The sequence below is a fragment of the Malania oleifera genome, chromosome 6 (assembly GCF_029873635.1).
Source record: "Malania oleifera isolate guangnan ecotype guangnan chromosome 6, ASM2987363v1, whole genome shotgun sequence".
Lineage (NCBI taxonomy): Eukaryota > Viridiplantae > Streptophyta > Magnoliopsida > Santalales > Ximeniaceae > Malania > Malania oleifera.
This window is the reverse complement of record NC_080422.1, coordinates 75571685-75591832: the sequence shown is the minus strand read 5'-3', so window position 1 is coordinate 75591832 and position 20148 is coordinate 75571685. Positions and strand designations below refer to the sequence as shown.

At 34.6% G+C, this 20148-nt stretch overlaps 1 protein-coding gene across 1 annotated transcript in view; it reads left to right on the top strand.

Annotated features, from left to right (window-relative positions):
- Positions 1-12765, top strand: part of LOC131157121 (uncharacterized) — a 35260-nt gene extending 22495 nt beyond the window's left edge. The window contains exons 8-9 of the mRNA XM_058111020.1: positions 12211-12321; positions 12450-12765. Coding sequence (XP_057967003.1) covers positions 12211-12321; positions 12450-12575 — 237 coding nt within the window. The 3' untranslated portion in view covers positions 12576-12765. The remainder of the gene's footprint in view (positions 1-12210; positions 12322-12449) is intronic.
- The last annotated feature ends 7383 nt before the right edge of the window (positions 12766-20148 follow it).

The following is a 20148-nucleotide window of genomic DNA, read 5'->3' as shown; positions in this document are numbered from 1 at the left end:
TTTTCAAGGCAATTCTTGCGAGCTGTTTTTGCCAAGCTGTTCTTCGTGGGCAACTTCTGCCGAGCCACTCTTTAATGCAATTCTAGTCGAGCTGTTTTGCCGAGCTACTCTTCGTGGGCAGCTTCTGCCGAGTTGCTCTTCAAGGCTGTTCTTGCCAAGCTGTTCTTTCCTAGTTGCTCTTTGTGGGCAACTTCTGCCGAGCCGCAAGGCAATCCTTGCCAAGCTATTTTTGCCGAACAGCTCTTCGTAGGCATTTTCTGCTGAGCTACTCGTTGTGACATTTCTTGTCGAGTTGTTTTTGCCGAGTTGCTCTTCGTGGGCATTTTCTGCTGAGCTACTCGTCGTGACATTTCTTGCCAAGTTGTTCATCGTATCATTTCTTGCCGAGCTACTTTTCATGGCATTTTTTGCCGAGTTGCTCTTCATGGGCAATTTTTGCTGAGGTGCTCTTCAAGGCAATTCTCGCCGAGCTATTTCCGCCGAGCAGCTCTTCGTGGGCATTTTCTGTCGAGCTGCCCTTCAAGGCAAATCTTTCTGAGCTGTTTCTGCCGAGTTGCTCGTCGTTGGGTCTTTTTTGTTTAGTGAGTTGTGCTCACTTGTTGGCGGTTATATGGCCTTATGAGCCGTGCTCGTCAATTGGGTTTTCTCTGCCTAATGAGCTGTTCTCATTTGTTGGGCATTCTTCTGGCCTCACGGGCTTTGCTCGTCAATTGGGCCGATTTTACCTAATGAGCTATGCTCACTTGTTGGGCAGTCTCTTGGACTCACGAGCGTTGCTTGTCAGTTGGGCTGATCTCGCTTAATGAGCTATGATCATTTGTTGGGCAATCTTCTAGCCTCACGAGTTTTGCTCGTCAGTTGGGCCGATCTCGCATAATAAGTTATGCTCATTTGTTGGATAGTTTTCTGGCTTCATGAGTTTTGTTCATCAACTGGGCCGATTTCATCTAATAAGTTATACTCATTTGTTGGGCAGTCTTCTGGCCTCACGAGTTTTGCTCGTCAGTTGGGTCGATTCTTCTTTGCCTAATGAGTTGTGCACATTTTTTGGGTTGAAATCGAATAGTGTGAGAGAGAATGTAGTTATAGGTATGTATGCAAAATTTGATAATTTAATAAAGGCACACAAATTGTTTGAGTACATAACTGACAGAAATGTAATTTTATGGAACAATTTTCTTGGGCATTCTAGATTGGGTCGGAACCCCTTATGGCTTTGGTATGCGAGACATCCAGGGGAGGGTAGAAGCGGAACTTACTTGTATGTCCTAACCCCCTAGGGCTGCTATGCAACTTGTTACTCTCTTGCCCCTTCCCTATTTTAGAGGTCTCCCTTGTATCCTTCGAACTTTTTTTCTTCAAATAAGTTTGCTCTCTTTTTGTGTCCATTACCTCTTCTAGATTAATATACTTCTGCGCTCTTGCCATCAGCTCCCCCATGTCAGCTGGGGGTCTCTTTTTTAGAGAAGACAAGAAGTTTCTTGACTGAAGGGCCATGGTTAAGGCTGCCAACGCCCCTCCAATGTCCAGGTTGTGGATCTCCACGGTCACGGTGATGAAGCGATGCATAAACTTTTTTAGTGTCTCCCTTTCTCCCTGAACCATGCTCATCAGATGAGCCAACGTTTTGATGATTCTCTAATTACTGAGAGAATGGTCGGTGAACAGCTGCTCCATCTCGAAAGAACTGATTGATCCAGGTCGTAGGGTTTGGTACAAATCTCTAGCACTACCTTTAAGGGTTGCAGCAAATGCCTGGCACATGATGACATCAGGTACGCCCTGCAATTGCATCAACACCTTGAAGATGTCCAGATGATCGACCAAGTCAGACAAACCCTCGTACCTTTCAAAGGTTGGCTTTTTGAATTTGCTGGGTAGCAGGACCTCAATCACTCCTTTAGTGAATGGCGGCTTCGAGGATCTTAGAGAGGCTTCCCCGTAGAAGGAGTTGGCACAGCCTTCTTTGATCGTCTTCTCAATTTGGTATATCTTTTTAATCCTTTCCTCCAACTCGGTCGATCTTTGCTCGTTGACTCCTATGCTATTCACGTCTTCCGCCTACTTAGTGAGGTTAGTTTTTTCCTTACTCTCCTTTAGTTCCTCTGCTTCCTTAGGTTGGTTAGGGCTAGCCTATTATTGGTGGGGCACATGCTCTTCCCGACTCTTTTTCTGCAAGAGTAGGTTGAACATATTCTCCATCTTCTTTTGGAAGGCAAGACATTCCTCCCTAGTGACTCCTAAATGTTCTGTGGGTGTGGAGTGGATTGATTGAGGTGATTCTTTTCTAGCAGTAGGGCCAGAGCTAAAGTCGTGAGTAGTTGGCATTATTTGAATGTCAGAGGTCGAGAGCAAGATGAGTACCTTTCAGAAGCAAGTTCCCACAGATGGCGCCAACTGTTGCGGGATAAAATTGGTGATGACTTGCGACGTCACTCTTCGACTTCTGATGACTTGAAAAGGATGGAAACACAGCAGGCTTGGAGGATCTGGGGTGTACTCTAAGAGATCACTCTAATGCCTAAGTAAGGGAACGCTTCAAAGAGGTTGAATGCAACAGTAAAGTGGGTTAAGAGTGGGTTACCTTGGCTTGTTTGCATCACCCTTCTTTATAGTAGTGAGGTTTGACCCTTGGGGTGATCCGTCATTATGACACGGGGGCGTGGATCACTCCGGAGGTTTAAAGCGCTGCGCGGATCACTCTTGGCGTTTTAAGGCGTTAGCGTAGATCTCTCCTTTCATTATTAGATTAGAGCTAATTACTCTTGTCAGAGGATTTGACTTGGGTAGTGATTGCTGGGTTTTGACTTCCTTTTATGAGCTGATATATTTAGGGCATATCATTAATGATATTCTTTAAGATCTATCCATCACTCTTGCAATCAGCCTTGTACTCTTGTGATGAATTGGTCTATTACTTTGTGCAAATGGCCTGGGGAGGCTACAATTTGACAATGCATCAAGAAACCATTTGATAGTTTTTTTTGTCATGCTACTATTTGGTGGAATATGGAATATTCTCGAGTGAATCCTTTATTGACGATGCTAAAGAGTCATCCAAATGTTGAAGGGTGGAAGGGGGTTTCAAGGGGATATTCAACAAAATTTCTGGAGGGGAGGTTCTTGCATGAACATTCCTTGTTCTTCTCATACTTCAAAAGAAAGATTTTCTTGTTAGGTTTCTGGAATAGAAGAAAACTGGGTTGGTTGTGTAGGGTTCTTAGAAAGGGAGAAATGGGGTTTGGGATTTTAGTAGAGAGGCAACTGTGCTGGTCTTGTGAAGAAGTTCTATTTATGGATGTGACATTGATGGTTCGTATCATACAAAGCTCGAAGGGATATGTGCTGGTGCAACATTTTTCAGCTAATTTGTTTTTTCTTTCTTTTGTCTTTTTCAATTTATTATTATTATTATTATGTTTTTAATCCTAGTCTCTCTCTCTTCGTGTGATTGGTTCTATTTTCATTGAAAAATTATTAGACACACGAGTTTATACACCGGATCGAATATGATTTTGTCATGTGTATGTATTTAACTAAATTAAGTTTTTTTTTTAATTTTATTTTATATATCGCAAAATCATTTTAAATCCAGTGTATACACCTGGCATATGTAATATTTTTTTGCTTTCATTATTCCCCTCTTTACATCCTTATATTATGTTTAGATGAATAAAATTATAAAACTAATCGAAATTATTGGCAACGACTTTTTTATCCTTTATTTATATTTACATACACTAAATTTATAGAATTAATTCAAATTCATTAAAAAATATAGAAATATGTATATAATTTACATTTATGTTTGCATACATTTAAGCTTATAAAGTGATTCAAATTATTCTTAAGATTATAGATTTAAGTCAAAGTTAAATTATTAATAAAATATAAAAATATGTATACCAGGTTATTTTTACATTTATGTACATTAAATTATAAAAGTAATTGAAATTATTTTTAAAATATAGAGATGTATATCGCTTATTGATTTTTAAGATGTAATGTGCATTCATAAATACTTATGCGCAAATTTTACTAAGATTTAATGGTATTTGTAAAAAAAAATAATTAAATAAACTTTGAATTAGTAGACTATTTTTGAATTTTAGAACAAATCCACTATGTTTGTATTTTTGAAATGAGATTTAAAGTACTTAATAAGGGCTTTGTAGAAATCCCGTGTATATTGGAGAGATCCCTTGTATATTGGAGAGATTTAGGGGTATTTATTGTATATTATTGAGTGAGATTCTTTTAAGAGATTGTTTCCATATTTAGAGTACAGATTGTATTATAAGTAGTTTGTATTCGCTTGTACAAAATTATTCAAGAAATACAGAAATTATTCATTCAAAAATTATTCATTCTAATTTCATGATATCAGAGCTAGGAGATTAAACCTAGCTATCAATTGCGGAAATCGTCGGCCAAAGTAGAGGTTCGATGACCTCTGAATCTCACGAGGTCCTCCAACAAAGTTTCAGTCTGCGATTCGCCCCGTCTCTGCATCATAGGGAAGACCTCTCGAGTTAGGGTTTCATACTTTCATTTTTTGTCACCATCGCCAACTACCGCCCATCACTAGCTAACAGAGCCTTGTGAGTGTGTGACAACCCTCGCCTCACGGTGTCACTGTACCTTTGCTTGTTCTCCAATTAGCTGTTTGCGCATGTCTCGCTCACTCGCTCGCTCGAGTTGCTCGATCTCAAATTCCACAAATATTTCTTCAGGTTCTTTAGCCCAAAGAGATAATATTTTACAAGCCTTGAATTCAACCTCTAAATTCAAAACTCCCTGGATTATTGATTTTGGTGCTTTTGATCACATGACCGATGCCTATCATCTTTTCTCATCATATTCACTCTGTGCTGGAAATTTGAAAGTTAAAATTGCGGATGGATCACTCTTGTCTGTCGCAGGCAAAGGGAATATCCGACTCTCTGACTCCATCACACTAGAATTCGTTCTTCATGTTCCTAATTTATCCTGCAACTTACTATCCATTAGCTAGTTGACTAAGAATTTCAATTGTTCTACTAAATTTCCTACCTCTCATTGCGTTTTTCAGGACCTATCATTGGGGAAGACGATTGGTAGTGCTAAGGAGTGTGAGGGACTCTACTACTTTGAGGAGGCAAATGTGAGTGAATAATGTAAAACTGATATTTGTGATTCTGCATCTATTTCTAGGGATAGTGAAATTTTGTTATGGCATTCTAAGATGGGTCATCCAAATTTTCAATATCTAAGACATTTATTTCCTTCCATTTGTTCAAATAAAATGTCTTCTGAATTTGAGTGTGAGATTTGTGAACTTGCAAAACACCAGCGTAATTCCTTTCCAAAATTGACATACAAACCATCCAGACCCTTTACTATGATTCATAGTGATTTTTGGGGGTCCTTACGCTCTCTTAATTGCACTCACACGAGATGGTTTGTACTTTTATTGATGATCATACTCGCATTTGTTGGGTTTACTTGTTGAAAGATAAAACTGAAGTACGTTATATTTTTGTTAGTTTCCACTTTATGATTCAAACACAATACAAAACTCACATTCAAATTTTATGTATTGATAATGGTATGGAATATTTCCATGATATCTTGGGACATTATCTTCAAGAAAATGGAATTGTTCATCAAAGTTTATGTGTGGATACCCCTTAACAAAATGGGGTTGGTGAACGTAAAAATAGACATATTCTTGAAGTAACTCGGGCATTAATGTTCATTACAAATATGAAAAAATATTTTTCGGGTGATGTCATTTTAACAGCTACACATCTCATTAATCGAATGCCTAGTTGAGTTCTTTCTTTTGCCACTCCTCTTCAGAAACTCCAGGAATGTTTTCTAAACTCTCGACTCCACTCCAATCTCTCTTTGAAAATCTTTGGCTGTACTGCATGTGTTCATGTTCATGTTCACAATGGGGATAAATTGAAACCTCATGCCATTAAGTGCATTTTTATTGGTTACTTTCCTATTCAGAAAGGCTACAAATGTTATGATCATGTTACAAAAAAATTGTTTGTTAGCCTTGATGTCACGTTATTTGAAATCACTCCTTACTTTCCAAAGCCCTCTCTTCATGAGGAGAAATGGAGTGAAGATCGGTTCTTTGATTTTTCTGTTGATGAATCTATGTCATACACTTAGTCCAACATTGCATCATTTCCTGATCTATCATGTACAAAAGACCACTTAAAGTTAGGGGGAGATGCAGAAAAACAAAAAACACAGAAATACTTGTTTACTCAAGAAAGCCAAACACAAAACACATGAAGAACCTCATACCTGAGGCACCAAGAGAGTTGGAACCGGTGATAGCTTCGAGCAATCATGAGTCCACGCCCAATCCCGATCAGGTAATAGATGGCCATGAGTTCCCTTCTGATAAGTCTGTACCTGATGACATCAATTTACCCATTGTAGTCAGAAAACAAACCAGGTCATGTACTCAATATCCTAGTCTAAATTCATGTCTTATAAAAGCATGTCTACAGAATATCGTGCTTTTTCTTCTAACCTTGATAGGATAAAAATTCCAAAGAATATCTAGGAAGCCTTGGAGAATTCTGAATGGAGGGAAGTTGTAATGGAGGAAATGTGGGCTTTAGAAAAGAATGGAACTTGCGATGTTATGAATTTGGGAGAGGGAAGAAACCAATTGGTTGTAAATGGGTCTTCACAATGAAATATAGAGTTGATGGGACAGTTGAACGGTATAAAGCCCGACTTGTTGCAAAAGGGTTTACACAAACTTATGGTATTGATTACATAGAGACATTTACACCAGTGGAAAAATTGAATACCATTCGGGTCCTCTTATCCTTGGCAGCCAACTTGGATTGGCCACTGCAGCAACTCGACATTAAGAATGCATTTCTAAATGGCGAGTTAGAAGAAGAAGTCTACATGATGATATCTCTAGGTTATAGTAAGAGAGGTGAAGAAAACAGGGTATGTAAACTCAAGAAGTCCCTGTATGGACTCAAGTGATCTCCTAGAGCATGGTTCGACAGATTTGCAAAGGTGATAAAAAACCAAGGATACCGACAAGGGCAATCAGATCACACTATGTTTTTTCATTAGTTTGAAAGTGGTAGGAAAGCAATGCTGATTGTGTATGTTGATGATATAATCCTAACTGGAGATGATACAGTGGAAATGGAAAGATTGAAGAAAGTCCTAGTTGCTGAGTTTGAAGTTAAAGACCTAGGATAAATGCGATACTTCTTAGGAATGGAAGTTGCCAGATCAAAAAAGGGTATCAGTGTCTCTCAACGAAAGTATATCCTTGATCTCCTAATCGAAACTAGCATGCTTGGATGCAAACCTAGTGAAACCCCTATTGAAGTAGTAAAGAGAGTTGAAGACTGCAGAATATCAGTTGAAAATGAGAGGTATCAAAGATTGGTTGGTAAACTCATCTATATATCACATACTAGACCCGACATTGCATTTGCAGTTAGTGTGGTAAGCTAACACATGCATTCACCCAAAAGGACGCACCTAGATGTTGTGTACAAGATCCTTAGGTATCTCAAAGGCTCTCTGGGCAAAGGACTCTTCTTCATGAAGAGTGAAAGCAAGGAAGTAGAAGTTTTCATAGGTGTAGATTGGACAGGATCAGCAGAAGATAGAAGGTCTACCACCGGATATTGCACCTTTTTATGAGGAAATTTGGTGACTTAGAGGAGTAAAAAATAGAATGTAGTGGCTCGAAGTACTACTGAGGCTGAATTCAGGGCAGCTGCACAAGGGATATGTGAAGGACTGTGGTTACGGAAACTCTTGGAAGAATTATAGATCCCGATGAAATTTCTTATCAAACTCTATTGTGACAACAAAATAGCCATCAGTATCTCTCTCAATCTAGTTTAACATGACAAGACTAAGCATGTAGAAGTGGACCGACACTTTATCAAAGAAAAGGTTGAAGAAAAAACCATTTGTATGATATATGTACCTACCGAGGAACAAACCGCAGACAGCTTTACCAAAGGAGTAGCCCGACAGAGTTTCGATGATTTCATCTGCAAGTTGGACATAATCAATATTTATGATCCAACCTGAAGGGGAGTGTAGAAATCATGTGTATATTGGGAAGATCTCGTGTATATTGGAGAGATTTAGGGGGTATTTATTGTATATTATTGAGTGAGATTCTTTTAGGAGATTGTTTCCATATTTAAAGTGGAGATTGTATTATAAGTAGTTTGTATTGGCTTGTACAAAATTATTCAAGAAATATAGAAATTATTCATTCTGATTTTAGGCTTATATTAGAATATTAATCCATCGTATCTTAGTTCTTTCAATTTTATTAATTTTTGTGTGTGTTTTTTCTTACACCTAATTTGGAGAAAAAATATGTTCTATTGCTGTGCATTGTAGTTCCTGTTTAATATATGAAAGTCTATATTTTATTTTTCAAATAACAAGAATCCCATTAAAGACTCAAAAAGTATAAAATATGTCATTCTATATTTGATATTGTTTTATATTTATAATTTCTTAAATTTAAACTTCACTTATAATCGATAAAGTAGTAAATTATAAAGTAGTAAATGGATGTTTCTTCTCGTCAATAGAAACTAAAGCTTTCTTGTAATATATGTTATATTAAATTAATTGCAAGTCACTAAATTATTTGAAGCATTAGCATGTGGGGTTCTATAATAAAAAAGTGTGAATATGCATTTTTCGAAACAAGTTTTCTTCTAACAACAATAGCAACAACAAGAGCAAGCCTTAGTCCCACTAAGTGAGGTCGGCTATATAAATCATTTTCCACAAATTTATGCGATCATGGAGCATTTATTTTGATAGATTGAAGGATATTAAATCCTTACTCACTATCTCCTCGCAAGTTATTTTAGGTCTACCCCTACCCCTTCTATTAACACCCACAGTAACTAAGTCACTCTTCCTCACAGGTGCACTATAAGGCCTACGTTGTAAGTGTCCATACCATTTGAGTCGTCCCTCCCTTATCTTATCTTCTATAGGAGCTACGCATAACTTACCACAAATATATCTTTCAATGTTATACCACTCATCCATCTAAGTATTCTCATCTCGGTAACTTTTACTTTTTGGATATTATATTTCTTCATTGCCCAACAATCTGATCCATATAGCATAGTTGGTCTTATAACTATCCTATAAAACTTCACTTTCAATTTTAAGGATATTCTACGATCACATAGTACACTTGAAGCACTTCTTCATTTTACCCAACCTGCTTTAACTCTATGCATTACATCATCTTTAATTTCTCTTTCAGCTTGCATAATAGATCCAAGGTATCGAAATCTACAAGTGCTATTTATTTCTTCATCATCAAGTTTAACTTTGTCTCAAATATTCCTCCTATCATTACTAAAATTACATTTCATATATTCTGTTTTATTTCTACTTATCCTAAAGCCTCTAGATTCCAAAGTTTCTCTCCATAATTCTAACTCAGCCTCTACTTCGCCCCTAATTTCGTCAATTAATACAATATCATTTGTAAACAACATACACCATGGAACCTCCTTTTGAATACTCTTAGTCAATTGGTCCATCACTAAAGCAAAAAGATAAGGACTCAAAGCAGATCCTTGATGTATACCTATGGTAATTGGAAATTCTCTAGTTTCTTCTATCTATAGTTTTTACACTAGTTATTATTCCATCGTACACCCTTTTTTTCTAAAACCCACCATAGAACTTCTTTAGGTATCCTATCGTATGCTTTCTCAAGGTCAATAAATATCATATGCAAGTCCCTCTTCTTTTCCCTAAACTTTTTCATTAACCTTTTTAAAAGATAAATAGCTTCTGTGGTAGATCTCTGAGCCATAAAACCAAATTGATTTTCTGAGATCTTCGTTTTTGACCTTAATCTTTGTTCAACTACTCTTTCTCATAGTTTTATTGTATGATTCATAAGTTTAATTCCATGATAGTTATTATAATTTTGAATATCTTATATAGGTATTAAAGTGTTTTTCCTCCATTCATCTGACATTTTCTTAATTTTTACAATTGTATTAAATAAATTAGTTAACCATATAATTCCGTTTTTGCCCAAACATTTCCAAACTTCAATTAGGATGTTATCTGGTCCCATAGCTTTCTCATTTTTCATTTTTTTTAGTGCAAACTTAACGAATAACTCTAATTTTGCGAATAAATCTTATATTTTTAGTCTTTTCCTCATTTGAAAATTCTAAGTTTAAGTCTTCTATTTGGTTTTCGTTAAACAACTTACTAAAGTAATTTCGCCATCTTTTTCTAATATCTTCGCCCTTAACTAAGACAATATCATCCTCACTTTTTATACATTTTACATTTCCTAAGTCCTTGCTCTTCTTTTCTCTAACTTTAGCAAGTTTAAATATATTTCTTTCCCTTTCTTTTGTACCTAATCTATCATACAAACTATTCAATGATCTATATTTAAGTTCACTAATGGCCATTTTTGCATCCTTTCTTGCCTCCTTATATTTTTCAAAGTTATCTCTGCTTCTACATTTTTGCCACGTTTTATATCAAATTCTTTTTGTCTTTATGATTTTTTGTACATCTTTATCCCACCACCAACTTTCTTTGCTATTCGAGAATCTTCCGCTTGATTCACCTAAAATCTCTTTTGCTATCTTTTTAATAGAACTAGCTAATCTATTCCAAAGAGTATTTGTATCTATCCCATCTTCTAAGGTCCAATCCCCATCTTTGATCATTTTATCTTTAAATTTTATTATGTTTTCTCCTTTTAGGTTCCACCATCTAATTCTCCTACACTGGTTTATTCTATCCATTTTCTTCCATTTTTTAATACATATATCTAACACTAAGACTTTATGTTGTGTGGTTAAGCTTTTACCTAGAATAACTTTACAATCCTTGCATGATAAACGATCGACCCTCCTAGTTAAAAAAAAATCTATTTGACTTATATTTTGTCCATTTTTAAAGGTTATTAAGTGTTCTTCTCTCTTCTTAAAGTAAATATTCATTATACTAAAATCATATGACATAGCAAAGTCTAAGATCATCTCCCCAGACTTATTTTTGTCTCCATATCCATATCCTCTATGTATCCTCTCATAATTTTTATTATCTCTTCCAATATGTCCATTCAGAACTCCTCCATACATATTTTCTCAGTCCCTGGTATGCCTTGTATAATGCTATCCATATCTTCCCAAATTTGTCTCTTAAGATTTTCTGCTAAGCCAACTTGAGGAGTATAAGCACTAATGATATTTATTATCTCTTGTCCTCATATCATCTTAATTTTTATAATTCTATCTCTTACTCTAGTTATATCAGCAACGCTATCTTTTAAGTTTTTGTCTATAATAATGCCTACTCCATTCTTATGTTTTTCTTTTCCAGTGTACCAAAGTTTAAATGTTGATTTATCGATTTCTCTAGCTTTCTTCCCCACCCTCTTAGTTTCTTGAAGGCAAATTATATTAATTCTTCTTCTAATCATTGTATTCACAATTTCTATGCTTTTACCCGTAAGTGTCCTTATATTCCAAGTTGCTAATCTAATCTTAGTTTCCTGAACTAACGTCTTTACCTGCCCAAGTCCAGAATGATACAAAAACCCTCGCATACTTGACACCGTACCTGGGTGCCGACATGATGCGTTGTGTCGGGGCGACGACCTAGCCCACTCTCGCCCACTTTTCGCTACACTCAGGTGGTTCAAGTGCAACGCGTTGCTCGTATGGGACGCCCTAGCAAATATTCGGTAAGGATTCAGATCATAGTGATCTAACAAATTTTACACTGGCTGTCAACTACCTAACACAACCCTCCTCCTTAACTTTTTTTTTTTTTTTCTTTCCTTTTGTCAAGTAAAATCCTTGTTCCAAAGAGACCTCAAAGGCATGTTTATTCATGTATTTAAAAATTTAATATGATAATAAAAATAAATGCAGCTTTACATAATTATTGTATTTTTAAACTCAATATTTTAGTGGTCTAAGAACAGTTGTATCAAAGTATAGTTTACAATCACAATTGAAAATCATAAATTTTAGCTTTGGTGTAAAGTAGGAAATAAAAATATGAAACTAGTAAAGAAAAAAGATTGAAGAATGATACCAAACATTCTCTTTGTTTGTTGTCGCACACAAATAAAATTGATTTCGCCACAGTGACCCCATTAGAAGATTGATGATGCTTTATCCACAGATACCCACAATTAATCAAGAAAATGGGATTACTGAGTCTGAGCCAACCAGAACTCTCAAGAACTTCCGGTCAGATGCAGTCTTGCGACCAACTCAGAAACAACAGGGAAGGGTGAGTCTCAAATGTAAAATCTTAGATTTATATTTGAGAGCATAGATCCAAAATGACAATATTTGTTCATGAAATTTAATCAATATTGGAATGCTCAAAACTGCATGTGGTGTTGAACGGTTTTGCAGGTATACTTTGGACAGAATCTGGTTTGCCCTGAATCCCTGACCCAAGCAAAGGGAAGGATTGTTAAGGTTGGGGATCCTGTCCGCGTCCTTGAGATGGTCTCCTCTACTGCTGATGCTGCCGCCTGAACCAACTCCTCATCATATTATGAATGTAACTGGTAGTGCAGTGCAGTGTCGTGTAGTTTGTGGCTTCTTAATTTTGTACTGCAGAGGTAAAACTTTTGAGTATTGTTCAAGTTCAACTTGTGCGTATACCAAGTTCTCTCTGGTTTCTACCCAGATAAATAAAGACAGCTTTTTGCTGGTTTAGCTCTAATATGTTCATTAAATGTCGAGCTAATTGGAAACAGAATATTATTAATAACTATATAATAAATAATTTTTTTGTAATAAAATTATTTTGATAATTATGTTCTTGAATATTATTATTATTATTATTTTTTTATTATTTTGTTTTAACTATATTATTAATGTTATATTTTATCTTGTATTTATAATTATCATTTTTAATATGTAATTTGTTCAATGTAAATAAAAATCTCATCTATTATAACACTATAACATAATTTATTATCTAATACAAAATAATAATATAATAAAACAACCACTATAGCATTATATTTTATTACACAATAGTATTTTATTTTTTTTATATATTTTATTATTATTATTATTAAAATTTATTATTATATATTTTTATTAATGATATTAATAATTAATAATTTGTTTTATTTTAAGATTATACATAATAATAACCACAATTATATCATAGTATTCTATAATGTAAATACTATTATATTATTTTTTTTTTGTGTTATAATATTATATATAATATGAATATTAATAATAACAATTAAAATATTTTACATTAAAAATGTTTTTATATATTTATATTCAATGATATTATAATATTAATATTATTTTTTAGATTTATGTAATATATTATATTGTATATAATATTATATTAATATTATTTTTTGTATTTATGTAGTATATATCTTGTTATATTATATATAATATTATATCATAATATATATGCACAAGTATAAAATATTTTTCTATACTATATCATTATTAAATTTTATTATTATATATTTACAGATGATGATAAATATTTTATTTTATTTTATTTATTTTTAAGATAAAAAATAATAATATAATAAATCAATAATCATATTACAAGTATATCATATTATTTAATATTTAACATTATTCTATTAATTTTTACATGTTATAACATTATTGTGTATAATAAAAAAAGAATAATTATGATTTAATATTTGTATTAAAGTATATTTAAATATTTTAAATATTAATAATGATATCACAATATTAATATTATTTTTAAAAAAAATTTATGTAATATATACTATATTATATTAATATAAATTATCATATTATAATACATACTATGATTCTAGGAATTAGAATTTGATTCTAGAGTAAAAGTCAGGAATCAAAATTTTGGAAAAAGAGAAATCCCATTTCTGCATGGAATGAGAATCGGAATGAGATTACTGAAAAAAAAAAAATATTAGGAATGAGAATCAACCATTTCTATTTCGATTCATCAAGTTAATTCCTAATTTTGATATAAACAAGGAGCCATCGATCGTACATCAGTGGATTTTCCTACAAGGTCTGTCTTTATATTTATATAGAATGAACTATTTGTAGAGTTTGACCACTAGATTTGGTAGATTTCGGGGGACGGATAATGCCACATTATATAGAATAAGAGCTACTGGTGCGAGATTATGTGTTGAAGTGGACTTGCAGAAGGACCCTGTTGAGGGTTTTCCATTGGTGGTAGGACAAAAGCAGAATTGGAAAAAGGTAATATATGAGAAGAGGAGTTTCTATTATAATAAATGTTGTAGGCAAGGTCACACTGAAATAGTATGTCGATTTGGAGTTAAGCTTAAGGATAAAAGGAAGGTAGGTATGAGAAAGGAGGGAAATGAGATGATTTGGAAAGAAGTGGGTAGAAAAGAGAATATGATAGTTCAAGAGGAAGGTCTTGTTTTGAAAAGTTGGGATCAGAGGGTGGAGGAGAGGAATGATGGAAACGTGAGTGGTCTGTCAAATGGGATTGAGAAAAATAAAGAAATTGTGAATGAGGTTAATAATGTGGGCTCTCAAAAAGTGGATGAAGTTAATTTGGTAGAGAAAAATAGTGGAGAGAAAGACGATCGTTGTCAAGACCAGAAGTCAAGGGTGGTAGGGGTGCAGGTAGAATTGGGAGGTTGTTCTAGGTCTACCCAGGGAATCGGAGTTGTGTATGAAGGGGGGAGGGAAAAAGTTGAAAAGGACAAGGATGGGAAAGTGATTTTGGTGGAGGAGGTGGATGAAAGAGAGGGGGATGTGGAGGGTGTCGTGTGTAGGGATAATTATGATGTGTTGTTTGAGGGAGGTATGGAGGTTTGCATTGATACTAAAAAAGAATATCACTCTGATCTAGGTAATGTGACAGTGGGTGAGTTGGAAGGAAGAAATAAAGATGATGGTTAAGTGAGAAAGTCTAAGAGGGCTAAGACAGTGCCTCAAAAGTTGAACTTATGATGGATAAAATTATGTTTTGAAATATAAGAGGGTTGGACACGTCAAAAAGAAGATTGAAACAAATTGTGAAAGATCAGAAAGTTTCGATTTTAGCAATTTCGAAACCTTTTCAAGATATAGAAAAGATAAGAAGGTGGGGCGGTGTATTTGTAATTTACTAACTTTTACTCTAATGTAAAGGAAGGTGGGAAGATGTGGCTGTTCTGGAAAGATGATGTCCCAGTGGATTGGGTGGGTGCCTCAAATCAATGTGTGACATTTTTATTAACAGAGGATAGAGGCTCTTTGCTTCTTACTTTTGTATATGCTAAATGTTATCATATTGAGAGAAGAGATTTATAGGAACAGCTTCAGGGGCTGTCGAGTTTTGATGTGGCTTGGGTTGTTATAGGGGATTTTAATGTAATTCAGTCTGATGAGGAAAAGGTAGGAGGTAGACCTCGCTTGGGTTCGCCTATGGCTGAATTCAATGGTTGTATTAATAGATGTGGATTATTGTACCTCAAATTCGAAGGAAGTCAATTTTCATGGTGTAATGACCAATAAGGTTTGATGAGAAGTTGGGCAAAACTAGACAGAGTGCTGATTAATAATGTTTTCTCTATAAAATATGGTGAAGTTAAGACTTCTTTGTTGAAAAGAAATACTTCAAATCATTCTCTTATCATTTTATAGTTGTGTGCGAGTATGGAGAGGTATGGGCCAGCGCTTTTTAGGTTTCAGAACATGTGGACGTCGTATGAGGATTTTTTGGAGATGGTTGAATCATCTCAGAGAGAACACATTGTGGCGGATTCAGGATTGTGTAAATTGACAGGTAAATTGAAAAGGTTAAAACAAAGACTTAGGGTATGGAATAAACAGACTTTTGGTCGCGTTGGTGGTTTTATTCAAGAGTTGGAGGAAATGGTGGAAAATATGAGAATTTACTACAGACAGAGTACTCGGAATCAGTTGAAGAAGAGTTCCTTGTGTTCTAAGGCTGAGTTGGAGGTATGGTATAGAAGGGAAGAGGCTAGGTTTTCCCAACAAGCAAAGATGAAATGGTTGAGTGATGGTGATCAAAATTCAAAGTTTTTCATGCTGTGATTATGCAAAAAAGGCGTAACTCTTGTGTAAATTCAATGGTGCTTCCTGATGGTTCGGTGTTGGAAAATATGCTGTGAATTATTTTGAGTAATTCTTGAGGCAAAATAGTTTAGTGCAAAGGTCAAATCTGGACGGTATATCCATTCGGTGGTTTCTGAGGAGTCTATAGGTCGGTTGAAGGAAGAACCAACTGAGGAGGAGGTTTATGAAGTTATTTCTTTTATTTCTTTGAAGAGTAGCCCGGGACCGGATGAGTTTGGGTCTTCTTTCTATATTACCTGTTGGGAGATTATTAAAAATGATGTGATGGATGCGGTAAGAGAATTCTTCAGAGGTGATATGTTGCCTCGATTTTTTTGTTCATCTTACATAGTGCTTATTCTTAAAGTATAGGATCCTCAGTCTTTTGAGAAATTTCGACCGATAAGCCTTTGTAACGTAATCTATAAAATTTTCTCCAAAATCCTTGTTGGTAAGATTTCGTTGGAGATAAGTGATTTAGTATCTTTAGAACAAGGTGCTTTTGTGAAAAGGAGGAGTATTTTTGAAAATATAACTCTTGTTCAAGAGATGACAAAATTATTACGCAGGTGGGTGAGAGGAGGTAATATAGTGTTAAAACTTGATATGAGCAAAGTGTATGATCAAGTGGAGTGGCAGGTTGTAGACCAGATTTTCTATGCTCTTGGTTTTCTAGATTGGTTTTGTAAGTTGATTCAGAATTGTATTTCTACCCCATGGTTTTCTGTCATGATACATGACACTTATAGAAGTTTTTTCAAGTCAAAAAGGGGCTTAAGGCAAGGGGATTCATTGTCGCCGTATATTTTCATCATCATGGAAGAAGTTCTTTCTAAATTAATTCAAAAAAAACTATCTGAGAAGCGGATTTTATCGTTTGCACATCCGTGTGGTGCACCTATTATATCGCATTTAATATATGCGGATGATGTTGTTATATTTGCTAACGTTGGAAAAAAATGTGTTAGACAGATAATGGAGGTGATTAAGGAGTATGAAAACTGGACCGGCCAAAGGGTGAATAAAGATGAATTAATTATTTTTTTTTTCAAAGAAATTGGGTGTTCAGAGGAAGAGAGAAATTCTTCAAGATACCGGTTATAGTGAAGGTAAATTTTCTTTTACGTATTTGGGTGTGCCGATTGTGGATAATAAATTGAAGGGCTGCTATTTGACCCTTTAATTCAAAAAAAATAAGTAAGAGAGTTGGGGGCTAGAAAAGTAGACTGTTGTCTCAAGGAGGTCGTCTAGTTTTGTTAAGGCATGTGCTTTCGAGTATGTCATTGCATCTGTTAGTTGTTCTAAATGTCCCGAAACTGGTGATAAAAAATATACAAGATATGTTTGCTTATTTTTTCTAGGGTTTTAAGGATGGAAAATAAAAAATGAAATGGAGGGTTTGGAAGAAATTGTGTGTTCCTGTAGAGGAGGGGGACATAGAAGTAAAGGATATTTTAGAAGTGCAACGGTCTTTGTTCATGAAGTTTAGTTGGTAGTTATTAACTCAAAATTCTTTATGGGTTAGATTTTTTAAAGCTAAATATGTGAAAGGAGGACATATTACTCTCTGCAGACCTCATGGATCAGATTCTTCCTTTTGGAGGAAAGTTCTGCAGGGTATGCCTGAACTGTTAAGTAAATCTAAGTGGAAGGTTAGAGAAGGAAATGTAAAATTGTGATATGATAAGTTTCTAGATTCAGGACTTTTGTTTGCAGAGTGTCCAGATGGTACACATTCACATATTAGATTAAAAGATTTGGTTATCAATAATGCGTGAGATGTGAAAAATTTGCAGAGGATTCTGGGGTATAATAAAGCGGAAGAAATGATAGAAAAGGTGGGAAATCTTAAAAACTCTTCGGACATTATGTTATGGCTCACGGAAAAGGATGGTTGCTTTAATACAAAGTCCGCATGAGATGTTACTAGAGTTAGAACTCCAAAGTTTAATTGGGCAAAGTAGGTTTGAAATAAATGATTAACGAAGAAAATTGCCATCTGCATGTGAAAGACCGATTTTGAGTGCTTAAGTGTTGATGAAAAGGTGAGAAGGGTGGGGGTTTCGCTTGCTTCGGCGTGTAATTGTTGTGAGATGAGGATGCCAGAAGATATGGAGCATGTGTTAAATAAGGGAGACCTTACTACTGAGGTTTGGAGGAAGGTTTCGGTGGAGGTAGGTGTTACTTTCCTTAGACAACAAAGTTAGAAAGAAAGATTCCAAATGTCTTTGTTTAGTTGTTTGGAGGTTGTGGAGAAGGAGATATGCAGCTAGAATGGAGGGAAAATTGGAAAGTAGTACATATGTGTGGCTGTTCATTAAGTATTGGGTGGAGGTTTTGAGCAGGAACATGACAAGAATGACTCAACTAAAGGATGCTAATTTTCAGATATTGCAGAATCTAGAAGTGCAAATTGTGAATAAAAGAATTAAAACAATGTAATGTATGAGATGGTTAAAATTGGGGCAAGGGAGGTTGAAACTAAATTTGGACGGGAGTAGCTTGGGGAACCCAGGGCGAGCGGGTGGTGGTGGCATCCTTAGAGACCATACAGGTTCTTTTGTTTTTGATTTTTTAAAATATTTTGGTTCTTGTTCAAATAATGAAGCTGAATTAAGAGTTGTGTTGGAGGGAATAAAGATTTGCAAATATTTGGGTCATACTAGTATTGATATTGAATGTGATTCGAATATTATTGTAAATTGGATTAAATCCAGTAGGTGCTCCTTGTGGTATTTGTGTGATTTTTGGGAGCAGTTGATTGGTTTATTGGAGGGAGTAGACTTTTTGATAAAGCATTGGTATAGAGAAGGGAACAAAGTGGCAGATGCCTTGGCTCGTCAAGGTGCTATAGGGAGGAATAGTTTGTTTACAAATAGTAGTCAACTCCCTAGAGTTATCAATGAGTTGTATAAACTGGAGAAGATGAGTATGACTTATATGAGGTATGTTTAGCTGATTTCCTGTTGATTTTGATTTATGTTTTATGTTGTTTATCTATTGTTTGTTTTGTTGCGTGAGATTTGTTTTGTAGGTTTTTATTTTGTTTTGTTTTACTTGGTCTTGTAATCTTGTTTTGGATAAATGTTGGTGTTGTTTTTTTGGGAGACCTTTGAAGTTTTATCTTTTGTTTCTCCTTTTGATTGTCTTGTAACCACGGTATTCCTCCTCAAAAAGTGAGGGTTTATCAATAAATAAATGAAGGTGCCGTCCTTCTTTTTTTTTTTTTTATAAAAAAAAGAGTTAATTCCTAATTACTAAACACCAACTAAAAGTATATTCATTGATGGTCCGAGAGATTGTCCTCTCCTCTTGTTTCTTTCGTGTGGCTTATGGCTCTATAGGGTTGTCAACATGCATAGAGGTTTCGTGGTATTAAAAAAAAAATTGTAAATTCATGAACTCAAATTACAAAGTTATTAATCACTGATTTGGTGGATGATGGCTCTACTAGTGCTCAAGCTTTAGCCATCACATCCCTGCCTAATATTGGTTGCATTTTTTAAGACATTGAAAGAATCCAATAACTTTCATGATTTTATTTGCAGAAATTGAAATATAGTGATGTGATAAGTTTAGTGATGTTTAGGAGAGATTTTGAATTTAGATTTGTATTAATTTGAAAAAATATAATAAAAAATTATATTAAATTTGGTTAAAATCTACCAAAATCTAAATGTAAGGTGAAATCTATATTCTAAATGTAACCTTTTATATTTAAACTAATGTATGTTTATAGAAGTTTTAGATTTAGATTTGTATTTGATTTAAATAAGATATCATATAAAATTGGTTGAAATTTGTTTTAATTCAATCAAATTTAAATTTAAAATTTAAAATACATGCTTGCAAAGATAATATTTAATATATAAATTCAAATATATTTTAGTGGTCTAACTTCTAAATTTAAAATTTAAAATCTATGCTGGCAAACGCAATATTTAATATAGGGATCATGTTTTAGTGGACTAATTTGTCAAAAAAAAAAGCACAAATGAGAGAGAGAGAGAGAGAGAGAGAGAGCAAC